Source organism: Rattus norvegicus, chromosome 20 (assembly GCF_021556685.1).
Source record: "Rattus norvegicus strain SHRSP/BbbUtx chromosome 20, alternate assembly SHRSP_T2T, whole genome shotgun sequence".
Classification (NCBI taxonomy): domain Eukaryota; kingdom Metazoa; phylum Chordata; class Mammalia; order Rodentia; family Muridae; genus Rattus; species Rattus norvegicus.
Window position 1 is genome coordinate 31,319,945 of NC_141553.1, and position 16,553 is coordinate 31,336,497.

General features: G+C 49.8%; 1 protein-coding gene across 1 annotated transcript; it reads left to right on the forward strand.

Annotated features, from left to right (window-relative positions):
* The first annotated feature begins 1,091 nt into the window (after positions 1-1,091).
* Positions 1,092-15,632, forward strand: Tacr2 (tachykinin receptor 2). The gene is made up of 5 exons (NM_080768.1): positions 1,092-1,931; positions 6,238-6,432; positions 9,205-9,358; positions 10,141-10,337; positions 14,040-15,632. The coding sequence occupies exons 1-5, from the start codon at positions 1,540-1,542 to the stop codon at positions 14,272-14,274; spliced, it is 1,173 nt and encodes a 390-aa protein (NP_542946.1). The 5' UTR covers positions 1,092-1,539; the 3' UTR covers positions 14,275-15,632.
* The last annotated feature ends 921 nt before the right edge of the window (positions 15,633-16,553 follow it).

The following is a 16,553-nucleotide window of genomic DNA, read 5'->3' on the forward strand; positions in this document are numbered from 1 at the left end:
GAGCTGGGCAGTGGTGCGTCACACTTTTAATTCCAGCACTGGGGAAGCAGAAGCTGGTGGATGTGAGCTCGAGGCCAGCCTGGTCTAAAGAACAAGTTTCAGGACAGCCAGGGCTACACAGAGAGACCCAGTCTCGAAGAACCAAAGAAGAGAACAAAAGAAAAGGGCCTCAGGGTGTGAGGCTTAGCATTGTTCGTATCTTAGAGTGCACCAGTGTCTTTCCCCCACTACGGAGCTCAGAACCGAGGGTGTAGCTCAGTTCATAGAGTGCTTGCCTAGCACGCACGCACGCACGCACACACGCACACACGCACGCACGCGAGTCTCCGGCACTGCTTAAATTAGGCTGAGCAGCACACAGCTCAAATCCCAGCATTTGGAAGGCAGGCGCATGAGGATCAGGAGTTCAGGTCATCCTGAACTAACGGCAAGTTTGAAGTCAGCCTGGGTTACATGAGACCCTGTCCCAGAGGACGTGGTGGTGGTGGTGGAGAGGGTAACTTGAACACCATTTATATAAGTGCAATTTCTAGTTTTACACCTGAGGAAACTGAGGCTGGAGGTGAGAAACGGTGGCCAGGATTGTCTAGTCAGAGAGCAGGTAAGAGGTAGTACCAGAGGCTTGGAACTCAGCCCTCATCACTTATCTGACATCCCATCAAATCACCCTTGAACCCCACGGTATTTCTGAACACTGAGACTTTCTTTTTCAAGCTGAGTGAATGACTTCCCCCAGGGTTCCCAAGCCAGCTTGAGTCCCTCTGTTCCCAAATGCAAGTGCCAGTGTACCCCAGCAGCTCCCACCTGGTCGAATGCAAGCACCAAGGCACACACCCTCGATATCACGCTCATCCAGGCTGTGCCTCGCTCCCCAAGGTCTCCCCCTGCTTCCCAGGAGGTCCTAAATCTTTCAAGAGGCAAGGCCCAGCCATCCAAGCAGGGGGGTGGAAGGAAGGCGGGAGCAGGCAGCACCTCTGCCAAGGCTCTTGCCTGCCCTCCAGGGAGGAGCTGGGAGCAGCCGCTGAGGGTTGGCAGCATTGGGAGCCTGCGCTACGAGTCGGAGACCAGCCAGCTGCACAGTGGACCTATAGGGCCCACAGACTTGGCACACTGTGCACCTCCGTCATCTGGGATGTACCCTGAATAGCATTAAGAGAGATCTGAATTCAAATTCGGGTTTGTCACCAACTTCCGGAATGCCTGTTGCTGGACGCGTCTTTTCTCTGACTCTCAGCGTTCTGACTCTGGTGTGAAAGAGAGGAGCCGATCCAACGCGCTATCAGGATGCCTCCTGCTCTGAGACTGGAGTTTGAGTTCTCCATCTCCAAGAGATGCTTGAACAGTCTGATTGGGACCTTGCTTCCTGCTCAGCCTGACTCATTTCTGCCCGAGCTGTAGGCGTGGCCCTCTGGCTACACGTGTCTGCTTTTGAATCGTCCTTCCCCCCTTAAATCTACACACCGAAGAGGATTTCTCTTCTGTGGCAATTCGAGACGGAACTGCAGGGCCAGACCCTGTGTTCCAGGCCCAGAATCAGTCATGGGGACCCGTGCCATTGTTTCTGACGCCAACATCTTGTCTGGCCTCGAGAGCAATGCCACGGGTGTTACAGCCTTCTCCATGCCTGGCTGGCAGCTGGCGTTATGGGCCACAGCCTACCTGGCCCTGGTGCTGGTGGCTGTGACAGGCAATGCCACAGTCATCTGGATCATTCTGGCCCACGAGAGGATGCGCACAGTCACCAACTATTTCATCATCAACCTGGCCTTGGCGGACCTCTGCATGGCAGCCTTCAACGCGACCTTCAACTTCATCTACGCCAGTCACAACATCTGGTACTTCGGCCGTGCCTTCTGCTATTTCCAGAACCTCTTTCCCATCACAGCCATGTTCGTCAGCATCTACTCCATGACCGCCATTGCTGCTGACAGGCAAGAGAGAGGGGGTTGGGGAAGGGGGCAGGTGTCTTGATGGGGGGGCATCCCAGAGAATTGTGCAGCAGTTTTAGTTCACAGCGAGAAGACAAAGGGATGTGGAGCCAAAGCAGGAAGCGTCAGATTAGACACAGAATGGCTTCAACCCTAAGAGTTTGCTTGAGGCCGGAAAGGAAGATGTTCCCAGAGACTTTGGAAGTGCGGGTCTCCTTAGTTTGCTCTCTTTGCAGAAGGAATTGCACATGTTGCTTTTGTATTGAGAAAGAACTGGAACGTTGCATGAAGTTAGAGTGCTGCATCTAAGTTATAACAATGCTGGTTTTTTTTTTTTTAATGATTCCAGCTGGGGGAGGGGGTCACCAACAGTGACCTTTGAGGACGATGGGGTGGAGAAAAACCACCTTCTTTAGTGAGAACTTCTGGGACAGGCAGGGCTGGGATAAGAGAGGACTCTTATCCCTGGGGGAGCAGGAATCTGACAGAGAGGCAATAGGGATGGGGTTAGGCAAAGACACAAAAAGTACAAGGGAGACAGGGACAGAGCTATGAGACTCTCTGGCACATAGAGTTCTGTTAGATCGATGTCAGCTTCCCCATCTTCCAGACTCCCCACCTCCTCTAAGTTCCCCAGAAACCCTCACCCATGGCCTCTCACTGCTGATGGATAGGTTGGTTTTTTTTTTTTTCACGGAGTTCTCAGAGATTTCCTTTGAGACAATGTTTTCTACTCATTCAAAATGAAAAATTTGGGGCTGCGAATGTAACTCCGTTGCCAGAGTGCTTGCTCTGCTGGGTTTGATCCCTCAGCACTGCAAAAATCAGGTTATCAGAGGATGGTGTGTTCCTGTAACCCCCACACTCAGAGGTAGCGGGAGGACGGTCAGAGTGGCCAAGCTCATCCTAAACATCACAGCCGGTTGTCACATACGAAAAAGTGTGAACGCCATTCCCACGGGCTGAGCTTCTAACTTTACACACAAGCTCCCCAAGGGATGAGGATAAGTAGGATTTAGGGTCAGCCATGGAGTTAGGGCAGAGTCAGAGGCCTAGAACACAGTACAGGGTGGTGGACAAAAGGAAGTCTTTCAAAAATCAGGCCCGTGTCCACTGAACATCCTTTCCTCTGCCCTGGGTATGTGTGAATTCCCCTACACATTTCTACACAGTTATGCAGCAAATGTAGGACGCTTCCCCTGTGTCGGGCCCAGGTCCAGGGGCTGGGGAACTTCCATTCATGAGGGTGGGGGTAACTTTAGCACACGGACTTACAGAGCCTGCACTTGGGAGCGAGGTTGTGTGGCCGAAGGCTCTGGGAGAGGCTGGGACTCAGTCAGGAGGCCAATGATGGTATTTCAGAGGAGGGGCTCTGATCATGCCACAGCAGCTGAGCCCATCACTCCTCCTCTTTTTAAAATTGTTCTTACATTTATTTGTTTGGTGTGTGTGTGTGTGTGTGTGTGTGTGTGTGTGTGTGTGTGTGTGTGGTACATGCCAGCACACACGTTGTCTGAGCATACCTGGGAAGGTCAGAGGACAACTTGCAGGACTCAGATCTTTCTAGTCCTTTTGGGGGAATCTTGTCTTCTGTTAGTTCTGGAGCTTTGAACTCAGGTTCTCAGGCTTGGCGGCAATCAGCTTTACCTTCTCAGCCATATTATCGGCCCCTTTTCTCCATTTCTTCATTCAACAAATATATACTTAGTGTCTGCCGAGTAACTATTGTTCTGGGTAAAAATCCAGTGTAAATGTTCTAGCCATGGTAAGAATTTAAATCCTAAGTCTACAAATATTTTTGTTGTTGTTGTTGGTTTTGGCTTTTTTTTTTTTCATCGTTTTTGGGGGTTTGTTTGTTTGGTTGGTTGGTTAGTTTTGTTTTTTGAAACAGAGTTTCTCCAGGTAGCCCTGGCTGTCCTGGAACGGAGAGATCCACCTGCTTCTATTAAAGGTGTGCACCACCATCATCCCTCAAATAAAGAAATTGTATGTTGTATTTTGAAACCATGTCATGAACAAATATTAACTAAAGAGGAAAGATCTCCAGCCACCAACATGTGTGTGCCAGGAAGGGACAGGTCACATGCAGTGCTTCTCAACCTTCCTACAGCTGTGCCCTTTAATACAGTCACTCATGCTGTGGTGGTGAGCTCCCCCAACCATAAAATTATTTTCATGGCTGCTTCTAAGCTGTAATTTTGCTACTGTTACGAGTCGTGATGTAAACGTTTTTAGAGTGAGGTTTGACGCACAGGGTGAGAACCTCCGTGCTACAGGCGTCCATGGGCATCAGGGTGGGTCTCGTTGGGAGGTTGGGATCCAAGCGAAGAAGAGCAGGAGATCAGGCTCAGTCTGGAGAATTCTAGAGGACAGATATTCCAAGCAGCAGATGAGATGGTAATGTTTTATGGTTCAGCAGTGATGCCTCTGCTTCAGCAAACAGGGGAAGCATACAATTCAACACCACAGTCTACTGTCCTGGCCTGGTCTCAAAGTTCAGGCTCATCTCAGAGAGGAAGGGTCCATGACCCTTGACCCTTGACCCTTGACCCATGACCCATGACCAAAGCCCTCTCTGATGAATTGAAAACAGTGAGTACACAGGAGTACTCTCATTCCTGTGCACATGTGCCTCTTCTGCCATACGAACACCCAAGGACGGCCCCCAAGGACCGCTGTTTCCCTAGAGATGGAGATGGAGGCCCAGAGAGCTAAGGCTCTTTGTTCAAGATCTTGTCAGGAAGCCGTCAGGACAGGATTTGAATCCAGATCAGCCTGATTCTAAACTCTCAGGACCTGACCTCTACTAATAGGGCATGAGCCCTCATGGTAAAAGCTGACTCTAGCCGGCTGATGGTGGCATAGGCCTTTAATGCCAGCACTGAGGAGGCAGAGGCAGGGGGATCTCTGGGTTTGAGGTCAGGCTGGTCTACAGAGTGAGTTCTAGGTCAACCAGGGCTACACAGAAAAACCTGTCTTGAAAAGACAGAGAGAGAGAGAGAGAGAGAGAGAGAGAGAGAGAGAGAATGCCCTGCATGTAAGGAGCTGTTTTGGTCAGTGAAGAGCTTGCAGCCTGAGTTCTAACCCTCCCCACCCCGCACTTACCTGAACAAAATGAGCAGTGCTAGCACACACTTATCATCCCAGAGCAGGAGAGGTTAGAGACAGGAGGATCCCCGTGCTTGCTGGACCACCAGCCTAGCCAAACGGGTGAGTTCCAGACCCTCGAGAAACCCTACCTCAGAAAACAAGGTAGCCAGGTGTCCTAAGGAACAACTGCCGACGTTGGTCTCTGGCACAAGCACCCACAGGCCAACAAAGATTTCTGCTCGGCATGGCGGTGCCCGGCTTAGCACTTGGGGAGGGGGAGAATTTATCCTAATGTATGCACAGAGTTTGAGTTACATGAGACTCTGTCTCAAAAACCAAATGAACAACAGTTGGGCATGGCGATGATGGAAGCCTTTGATCCCAGCCCTTTGATCCCAGCCCTTGGGAGACGGAAGCAACCTTTTGCGAGCTGGAGGCCTGCCGCAGCTCCATAGTAGGAATATGTCTCAAAAAGAGACAAAATAAATAAGTAAATAATAAAACAAATGTATCTTATTCTAATAAAAGGGCCCAGTACTTGTCTAAGGCGCCTGTGAGACACCCAGCATCTCCAATCTACTCCTCTGTCCTTCTGCTGAGGGAATCATGCCTTAGTGAGGAGGGTGGGACTTCATCCTCGGTGGACGGTGCCTTTGGATCCTTTAGCCATGGAGAAGCAAGCAGTGGGCCTTCCTGAGTTGAGCCCGCGGCCGATGATCTCCGAGAAGCACAGGGTGCTCTCACAGTGGCTGTGTGGATCCTGGAGGGCAGGATTCAGGGCAAGCCAGGGCAAGCTGGGACCAACTAGGACTCAGTCAGCGCTGCCCATGTCTCCTGATGTGGGAAAATGGAGGTGATGCTCACTGTCAAAGCCAATGCACGTCTCCGGGCTCAGGGTTCAACGAGTACAGCTCAAGTCCCCATAACACCCTCCAACCCCAGAGAGACAGCGTCTGAGCCTGCTCTAGACAGCTTCATCAAGAAGGTGGCCTGTGGCTTCGGTGAGTACAGAGAGAAAGAAGGAGCCCCAGGAAGGGAGGGAAAGAAAGCCTCACAGAGGGCCACGGAAGCTGATCCTCTGCAGATGGGGTAGGACTCTGGCATCGCATACAGGACAGCTATATGGACAGGAGCTGGAGGGCATGAGTCTGGGCAGGAAGATGAGGAGGGGGGATCAGCGGTGAGGATGCTGGCTGCTGACCTTGCACTCTGCTTGTAGGTACATGGCCATCGTTCACCCCTTCCAGCCACGGCTCTCGGCCCCCAGCACCAAGGCGATTATCGCTGGCATCTGGCTGGTAGCCCTGGCTCTCGCCTCCCCGCAATGCTTCTACTCCACCATCACTGTGGACGAGGGGGCCACCAAGTGTGTGGTGGCCTGGCCCAATGACAACGGAGGCAAGATGCTCCTACTGTAAGCCCCACCCCGGGGCACATGTACTTGTATGTTGGCTCGTGTCTGTGTGTAGTGTGTGTCTAGGGATATGCATGCTACTCTGTAGTTATGTATGTGATCATGTGAGTGCAGGTTTATTCGGAGGCTGCTCAACTAACAGTGAGAGGCTGGGCTGGGGCTCGGTGATAGACTGCTTATCTAGTATCGAGGAAACCCAGCACCACACAAAGCTGGGTATGCCAGTGCACACTTGTAATCCCAGCATTTTGGGAGGTAGAGGGAAGAGGACCATAAATTCAAAGCCGTCCTCAGCTACATAGCATGCTCAAGGCAAGCCTGGGCTACACAAGGCCACGTTGAAAAACAAAACAACAAAAACTAACAGCGAGGCTTCATCCCGACAAACCCATTGTAAGTGGGGAGTCCCCGTGTTAGGTGTGGGTAATACCATCGTAACTGACCCGGTGGCTAACTGGAAGCGACAGCTCGCTACCTCCGCCCAGCTTCTTAAGAGCAAACAGAAAGGTAAGAATTTAAGGTGTAGCCTCTGCTAAATGCCTTGTTACGTTTCGATCATCAGAAAGTCAATGTCATTGAATCAAGACATAGGTTGGGGAGCATCCATGCTAAAAGCAATGCTGAGTTGCAAGCCTGTCATAAGCACTTTGTAGGTGCAGATGTTTTTAATTCTTTGAATGTTATATTTCATTTTTATTAAATCATCTTATTTAACTTTAATATTTATATCATTAATATAAATATTGATTACAATATTTCTAATTTACAGTGTAATCGATATAATAAATATACTATTTATATTAATTTAATGCTTATATTAAATTGATATTTTATTTATTTAATTCTAGGCAGTACTGACCTTGTCACCACCTGCTTTACGTGGTACATGGGGTGGAACCAAGGGCCTGTGTGTGCCAGGCAAGCACCCTATAAACTAAGCTGCCTCCCCAATCTCTTGTTTTGATTTTCGGGACAGTCTCACGCAGCCTAGACTGGCCGGAAACCCTGCTTCTCCTGCCTCTTTCTCACAAGTCGCTGTGACTACCTTGGTGGTGGAGAAAGTATATTACAAGATGTGCCCCGGACAGCACGGTCAGTGAGCGGTGAGGCAGAGGAAGCAGATGCTGGCAACCCTGTCTCAGGGTCCAGTTGCTCAGCCAGTCTGCCACCTCGGTAGGGTGGCATCAGCCATGTGCATCTACAGATGGGGTGTGTAGTTTTGCACTCCCCACACATGCACCGCACACATCTGGTGTCTGTGTGGGGACTGGTGACAGATGTGTGTACATCTTAGACGATGTGCGTGTGGTCTGTTTGGAGGTCAATGCCAGGCAGCCCTGGCAGCGCCTCCTGTAATCACTCAGGAAGTGGTACAGAGCGAGGTCAGCTGGATTAGACAAGTCAGAGAGCCTCGGATTCACACAGAGACGCTGCCTCAAAATATTAGGGAGAGAGAAATCGAGGAAGACATTCCATGTCGACCTCTGGCTTAGACACACACACACACACACACACACACACACACACACACACACCTATTTACATGCAGATGTGCATACACACATGCATGTCACACATTCACATGATTTTTTTTTGAAGAAGTCACACGTTGGAGGGGGGCTCTCAGGCCCATTCCTTGATGTTCCAAGGACCGCCCTCAGTAGGCCTGCCTGGAAGGCAGAAGGAAGCTTGAGGCTTACCCAGGAGGCCATGACACCCTCAGAAATGGAGTCAGTGACATGCCTCCTGCATAGTGTCTCCCTCAAAGGCTACGGTGAGCTTCAAGACAACCCAGGTATCCTCCCTGGGGACTCAGCAGGCGCCGTGGTGTGTGAGCCTTGCTCAAAGGTGTTTACTGACACAGCCATGTACGCTGGGTTCAGAGGAAGGAAGCAGAGGACGTGGGGGCTATAACTGTGGATGCTCCACTGCCCATCTCTGGATAAGGCCTTCTCTGTAGTGTGGCTCCTGCAATTCTATACACACATCACATATGACCTATCTATGTAATATAAGTATATCTTCGTGCGCACACATATCCATTCCTGCACACACAACCTACCAGTACACAGACATGATTCTGGGTGTGAATGGTGGAGGGAGTGTTAACCTTTGTGCTTAATGGTCTTTGTCTGAAACGGGGTTTTCTGTATCCCAGGCTGGCCTCTAATTCCCTGTGAATGGAGGATTAACCATGAACACCCTGTCCTCCTGCTTCCACACATGGACTGTTGGGTCACAGGCATGTGCCACCATACCCAGCACACCCAATATACCAATATACACTACATGCATACATATATGTGTGTGTGTGTGTGTGTGTGTGTGTGCTATGTGTGTGTGTGTGTGTGTTTCTTTTTATAAAACATGACAGACAGAGCTGTGTGCATGCTACGACCACCATCTAATCTATATGTGGCTTCCAAGGATCCAGCTGAAACCATCACGCCTAGCAGCAAGCCTGGATTCCCACTATCTCACTGGTGCTGGCCTTACATTTTATATGTTAAACAAACATAAAATTTGGTTAGCTCCCCCTCCCCCGCTTTAGCCTTTTCCATGACACGGAAAAACTGGCTGATGCTGGTTACTTTTTATGAGGAAAGCCCAGTGTTAGCGTATATGCTAGCAAATGTTGCCTTACTTTTTAAATCGAACTCCAAGGGTAAGGATGCAAGGCAAGGGCTGTGGGGTTCAAGTACCTTAATCGTGGGTGAGCATTGGTGGATCTGGCCACCCACTGGCCACCCACGTCCCCGGCTTTCCTTCCAGGTATCATCTGGTCGTGTTTGTCCTCATCTACTTCCTGCCTCTCCTGGTGATGTTCGGGGCTTACAGTGTCATCGGCCTCACACTGTGGAAGCGCGCGGTACCCAGACACCAGGCTCACGGAGCCAACTTACGCCATCTACAGGCCAAGAAGAAGGTGGGAAGCTGTGGTGGGGGTTGGAGCGGGGTCGGGGTGCGGAAACCTGCTCCAGGGAGCCATCGGGACTCAAAATCTACCCACTAGGGGGTGCTAGGGAGCACACAACCCAGGTCACTAGGCATCTCAGAGAACCTCTATAGGAACCATGAACGGGTTCTAGCGATCTGGAGACCAATGCTAGACCGATCTCTTCATGTTCTAAGAGTCCTCGCCATAGCAGGCAGGAACATCATCCAAGTGTCCCTCCTACTGGGAAGTTGGTCTCCATTTGCCAGCTCCAGCTTGTCTTCCGGTTCTCAGGGTTGCTGAGCAACATCGGAAGGCGGCTGCAATTGCATGCGAGGTGCCAGAGTGGGCTCAGGAACCTAGTCTCTAGGCAGAGGATGGGACATCAGGTTGGAACTTCACTGCCTACAATGCTTTAGAAGGGCTAAAGCAGACAAAGACCACAGGGAAGGGTGTCTTGGATCCCAGAGCTTGGACCTAAGAGAGCAGATCAGAAGGAGACATGCTCCCAGAGAAAGAGTCCTGGACACCTGGTGTGAGAGTGGACCACGGAGCTGGCCTGCTACACAATGGAAGGATAGCCTTCCTGTGGCAATGCGATGAGGTGGTGGGCTCTGGAGCATGTGCCAAATACGTGTTCCAGGGGATGAAGGCTAGAGAGGGATGGATGGGGTCTGTCAAGGTTGGGGTGAAGGGTACCCTATACTAGTTCTAGGAGGGTTAAGGCTTGGGACTCAGATGCCAAGGACTGACCCGAGTGTCTCCATGACCAGTTTGTGAAGGCCATGGTACTGGTGGTGCTGACATTTGCCATCTGCTGGCTGCCCTACCACCTCTACTTCATCCTGGGGACCTTCCAAGAGGACATCTACTACCACAAGTTTATCCAGCAGGTCTACCTGGCGCTCTTCTGGCTGGCCATGAGCTCCACAATGTACAACCCTATCATTTATTGCTGCCTTAACCACAGGTGAGTCCCGCCCTGTCCCTCAGGGAGGCTGAGGGACCTCCATGCTAGCTCCTGCCAGAGCCTGGAACTGCCCCTGACACCACATAGGAATGCTCCCCTCCAGATTAGGCCACAGCATCACCTTCCCTGTGGCCAGGATCGAGCCTGAGTCCCATCTCCTTCCCAAAGCCTTATTCTTTGCTGAGCCACAGTGCCTATGTTTGTCCTTGTTTCTTCTGGGGTCTGCATCAGGCACAAGGGAGAAAGCAGAAAGGCAAGATCAGAGAGATGGAGGGAAGCGGAGAGTAGGGAAGGCAGAAGAGCAGAACTGGAGGGAGAGAGCCAGGACTACCTCTGAGATGGCGGCTTCTTCTTCTTCTTCTTCTTCTTCTTCTTCTTCTTCTTCTTCTTCTTCTTCTTCTTCTTCTTCTTCTTCTTCTTCATGGTGTGTGTGTGTGTGTGTGTGTGTAAGTGAGTGTGTACACAGCACATATGAGGGGGTCAGAGGACAATTTGTAGTAGTTGCCCCTCTCTCTTTCTACCACGTAGGTCTCTGAGACAGAGCTCGGTTTGCCGAACTTGAAGCAGATGCCTTTTCCCACTGAGCCATCTCACTGGCTCAAAGAGCTGGCATTTAAAAGTGCTTCCTCCAGGGGTTGGGGATTTAGCTCAGTGGTAGAGCGCTTGCCTAGCAAGCACAAGGCCCTGGGTTCGGTCCCCAGCTCTGAAAAAAAGAAAAGAAAAAAAAAAAAGTGCTTCCTCCTAAGGGTGTGCCTGGTCTAGGTGGGCAGGTGTCTGAAGAGGCTGGGGCCAGGGCTGGGGCTGGCAATGTATTTCTTGCCCCACCCCCCACGCTGTGACCAGGGGAGGAAGGACTGGAGTCTTGTTCCCGGCTCTGCTACTTCTGAGGTCCTGAAGTCTGAGATATGCTGGCACCAGCTCTGGGACTCTTGGTTGGTGAGCCAGGCAGAATCCAAGTCCCAGAATCCCTGTGTGCAGAGGGAGCCTTTCAGTTTGGGGTGGGGCAGATGAGAGGCCAGGACAGGGAGACACTGAGTTAGCTGCAGTCTAATGGGTGTGAGCCACACTGACGATGGGGCCTCTTTGTCCATTAAATAACTTGTATCAGCCGTCTACACAGGCGTCCGGACTCCACACACCACCACTGGGGTTTGTTGCTCAGCTGGCCTACCCACTTGGGCCAGGCTCTGTGAGCGTTTACTGGATGCCTGGAATCTTTAGCTCTCAAGAGTTAAGTAGATAAGAGCAGAGAGGGGGTCTCATTGCCCAGACAGAGGAACTGAGCCCAAGGGAAGACCCTTCCTAACCCTAGGCGACGGATACATTTGTTATCTCCAGGGCTTCCCAGCTTATCCTGTTCACACTTGTTTCAGACCGATGGGAGAGCCTGGGGACCACCCTGCCACATCAGGGAGAGACCACCAGCTCCCCATGTCTGTGTGCTTGCCGCTCTTCTGTCACCTAGTCACACAGCTCTTGGACACTGTACAACAATCAATGCCGCGAGCCCCTGAAGTATCTATGGCAACACTGACAGAATATGCTCACAAGTGGCCACGTGTGCCCGGGACTTTTCAAGCCCCAGGGGTTAGGGAGTAAGCACAAACAGAGATATACATATAGTGTATAGTGTAGTATAGTATTGTATAGTGTAGGATAGTATATATAGCATACTATATATAATAGTAATATAGTATGTAATATAGCATAGTTTATAATATAAATATAATATGATATAGAATATTGTATATGATATATAATATTAATATAGTATGTAATATAGTACATACAGTTTATAATATAAATATAATATGATATAGAATATTGTATATGATATATAATATTAATATAGTATGTAATATAGTACATACAGTTTATAATATAAATATAATATGATATAGTTTAGAGTTTATGATATATAATAGTAATATAGTATGTAATATAGCATATATAGTTTATAATATAAATATAATATGATATATTATATACTATATAACATAGTGTATATATGATATATAGTACACTATATATATAGTGTATATATATGTCATATATATATAGATAGATATATAGTATATATATGTCATATATATCATATGCTATTTAGTATACAATATATTAATATATTGTGTTATATTAATTATAATCAATATATAATATTATATATTATAAATATAATATAATATATAATATAATATAAAACTTATATTTATTGCAAGTTACACATATTAATATATAATGCTAATATTATGTATAATATATGTATTTGGCAGGCACTGACAGCCTGGGTGTGGGGAGACATACAGAATGAGTAGGGAAACAGATCATATGAGGGTGGGCAGGAAGTGCTGATGGTCTTAGACACTGGGTAGGGTGTGCGGTTTACAGTTGCGCAGAAGCTGAAGTGGCTGACTGCCCTGCAGCCTGGGCAAGACTTCCCTGCAGGGGAAACCAACGGCCCTAAGGTCAAGAACTCGCCACCAGGGAGGGCTTTACAAGGCTTTGAGCCAGTGAGACCTGGGAGATGCATGCTTTGAATTACCTTTCGAAAGACTCAGGTTGGAGGGCTGGACAGGTAGCTCAGTGGTTAAGAGCACTCGCTGTTCTTCCAGAGTAGCCTGGTTCAAATCCCAGGACCTACACAGTGGCTCACAACCACCTGTAACTCCAGTCACAAGGGTTCTAGCACCGTCTTCTGGCCACCTTGAGCAATGCACGCATGTGTCACACAGACATCTGTGGGGGGAAAACATTTAAACAAAAAAGAATCGCACCAAAGCAGGTATAATGTAGTTGATGGGTGCTTGCCTGGCAGGCACAGAGCTCGAGGTTTGATCTCCACAAACTGGACATGGTGATGTGTATCTTCAGTCCCAGCACTCGGAAGGATCAGAAGTTCAAAATCATCCTTATAACCTCAGATCCAAAGGAGTCTGTGGCATCATGGGAAAGGGTGGGGTTTTTTTGCCCTGTTATTTTACTTTATTATTTTTGTCCCCCCAGTACTGGGGATTGAACCCACGGCCTCCAGCATGCTAGGCAAATGCTCTACTAATGAGCGACATCCCAGGCCTTGTCTTGTTGGTCTCCCTAAGCTGCCTAGGCGAGCCTCATACTGTAATTGTGCTTCCCTCCTTCCTTATTCTCTGAGGAGCTGAGATTACAGGCCTATGCCCCGCTCGAGTGAGGGCTGTTTAGTTTTTTGAGCGAATACACCCGTACATGGTAGCTCCGATGCGCCAGATTTCCTCTGAAGCAGTTTCTGGGGGAGGTTCCCTATTCCACACACAGGGCCCGAGTCCCAATTCTTTCTAAGATTCCCCTCTCTGTTAGAAGCCAGTTAAATCACATGATGCTTTTGTAATACACTTTGGCTTCTCTCTTTCCCCCTTCTCATTCCCTCCCTCCTCTCTCCCTTCATTCCTTTCTTTCCAAGTCAAGGCACCACTTGGCCACTTTGGGCCTTAATCTTAATCTTTCTTGCCCCTGCCTAGGAAGTGCTGATGTTACTGGCATGAGCCATATTCCCCGTGTTTCTGACATTCAAGTGCGCATCTCTCCACAGCCCCGAGTTGTGGGTAGACTCTTCAAAGTGAGGTTCTTTTGCAAGGGAGCTAGTCTTTTGGGGCATGGAGCAGCCACATGGCCGACGGCTCCTGTACCCCAGCTCCCTTGCTTAAAGTGACTCTCCACCCTTGCCAGGTTTCGCTCTGGATTCCGGCTTGCTTTCCGGTGCTGCCCCTGGGTGACACCAACTGAGGAAGACAGGCTGGAGCTGACTCACACGCCATCCCTCTCCAGGAGAGTCAACCGGTGTCATACCAAGGAGACTTTGTTCATGACGGGGGACATGACCCACTCTGAGGCTACCAATGGACAGGTTGGGAGTCCCCAGGATGGGGAGCCTGCTGGACCCATCTGCAAGGCCCAGGCTTAGCCCCTTTGAGAAGCAGCTGACGGAAAAGCCCCTACATAATAGCTTGTCCCACACCCCATTCTTCAACACACCAACAGAAAAAACAGAATGGTGCTCGGAATGCCACAGGCAATACAGGTGTCAACAAAGAACTCTGAGCACAGACACCTGTCACAGGCAATCCAGTGATGGAGGAAGGCGCTGGGAGGACTGGGAAGCCACACTTGGCCAACCTAGAAGCTGCAAAGTGAGATGTCTCCCAGGAGTATAGAGAGAGAAGGAAAACTGGATCCCAGCGAAGAAAACTGCAGTTGTAATGAGAAGGGCAGCTGAAGGACAGAGAGATGGCTTGGCGAGGTGGAAAAGCCTCTGCTAAGTAAGCAGTGGAAAAGCCTCTGCTAAGCCTTGTGACCTAAGTGCAGTACCTGCAACCCACAGGGAAGGTAAGAACCAAAGCCTACAAGTTGTCCTCTGACTTCCTCCAATGTATGCATGCATCATGTATGCATCTGTGTGTGCACATACATCTGCACATGCACGCACATACAAAATATGCGCATGCACGTGCACACTTACAATGTTAAAGAGGAAGAAGGCGACAGCTCCCACAGGACTGTAACAGATTGCAGAGGACAAGCGCCCAAAGGGAAACCCAGCTGCTTCGCTCGCTCTGGAACACAATTGCCAGGTTTTCCGAATAAAGAAAGCCTAAGATCCAAATATATATGTATGGGAGCTCCGGGCTTCTAAATTTGGTTCATGAAAACGCTTAGAGACACTGGCTAACCCAGAGCGGTGCACATCCACACCACCACCTCCTCGCCAAAGACAAGCCACAAAGGAAGTCACCTATTTGGCTGCGAATGGATCCATGGTTTTTCTACCTTAGGATCTAAAAGCTCCCATCCAGCCCAGAGGGGAGGGCAGTTAACAGTCCAGAGGAGCTTCAGCTGAGATGTAAGATACTCTGACCCCCTGCTTGATGGCAGGATTGCCGTGAGGCTTGTTGGAAACGATGCCTTCAAACCAGCAGGCCACATCCAGCGAAATGCTCAATAAATAGTAACCACGATTCTTCGCACGGCGTCAGCTTTTAAGACACAAAAGCCACCTACAAGTTAGGAGAATGGCTCCCCCTCTCACTTCTGCAGTGAGGAGCTGGCAGGCAGAGCACACCGATGGTCCCAGTTCTAAGAACGCCTGGCCTAGGCCGCTCCAGGCCAGTCCGTCTCCCTGCTTGGTGGTCACTCATTTGCTGTCTACCCCGTGCCCTCTGAAAGCCAAAGACGCTGTAAACACGTGTTCAAAGTTTAATGTCACCTGAGCTTTCCCAGAGTTCACTGCGCCAGTACCCCCAATAAAGGGTTCTGATGTCACTTAGAGCTGCAGTCGTGACTGGGACATCACAGAGTCCCTCCCCCCTCCCCCACTCTTCCCCCCCTTCCCCCTCCCTTCCTCCTTTCCTCCGTTGGGAAATCCACCTGAGGGTGAGGATAGGGCAGAGCTAGGATGTGTAAACACTCCAGGCAGGGGCTAAGGTTCCACAGTCTGGAGAGGGGCCCCGGAGTCATTTCGTCTCTTTGGATCACCCCTACATTGGCGTGCTGGAGTAAAGTACGTCTCATCATGTCTGGAGGCTGAGAGGGGGTAAGGCTTCCTGAGGTATGTGGTGCGGGGGAGGGGGAAGGACGCAGTGAAAAGGGGTTAGACTCAGAGGAACGTGGGTAGCTCTCTGAGATGGTGGCTTCTTCCCGGAATGCATTGACAGGGGGAACGGGCATGGAGCATGGGGATGAGTATCTAAACAGGACCAGTAGGGGAGAGAGGAGGACCCAGAGCCTATGAAATAGCCAAGCCAGCTTCCGGTTTAGCAGCCTTACAGCCCTCCACTCCCAAAGAGGCAACAGTTACTTCCCTTGGGGCTTGGTTTTCAATCTTTGTGAATGCTCGATTCTTTAGACATTCAAATCCTGGTCTGTCCAAAGAAACGAACCCAGAAAGAACCCAGATGACTATTATCGGTACCCTGTGAATTTCTTGGGATCTCTGGAGGTCAGTGTGATGGTTTGTATATGCTTGGCCCAGGAAGTGATACTATTAGCTGTGGCCCTGTTTGGAGTAGGTGTGGCCTTGTTGGAGTAGATGTGTCACTATAAGCATGGATTTAAGACTCTCCTCTCTAGCTGCCAGGAAGCCAGTCTTCTCCTAGCAGCCTTCAGATGAAGATGTAGAACTCTCAGCTCTTCCTGCACCATGCCTGCCCGAATGCTGCCATATTCCTGCCTTGATGCTAATGGACT

Bases quoted from the DNA above. Each gene is read 5' to 3' on its own strand.
- Tacr2 (NM_080768.1), top strand. From the start codon at position 1,540: ATGGGGACCCGTGCCATTGTTTCTGACGCCAACATCTTGTCTGGCCTC. The intron at 1,932-6,237 runs GCAAGAGAGAGG...CTCTGCTTGTAG, and splicing joins ACCGCCATTGCTGCTGACAG to GTACATGGCCATCGTTCACC. The intron at 9,359-10,140 runs GTGGGAAGCTGT...CTCCATGACCAG, and splicing joins ATCTACAGGCCAAGAAGAAG to TTTGTGAAGGCCATGGTACT.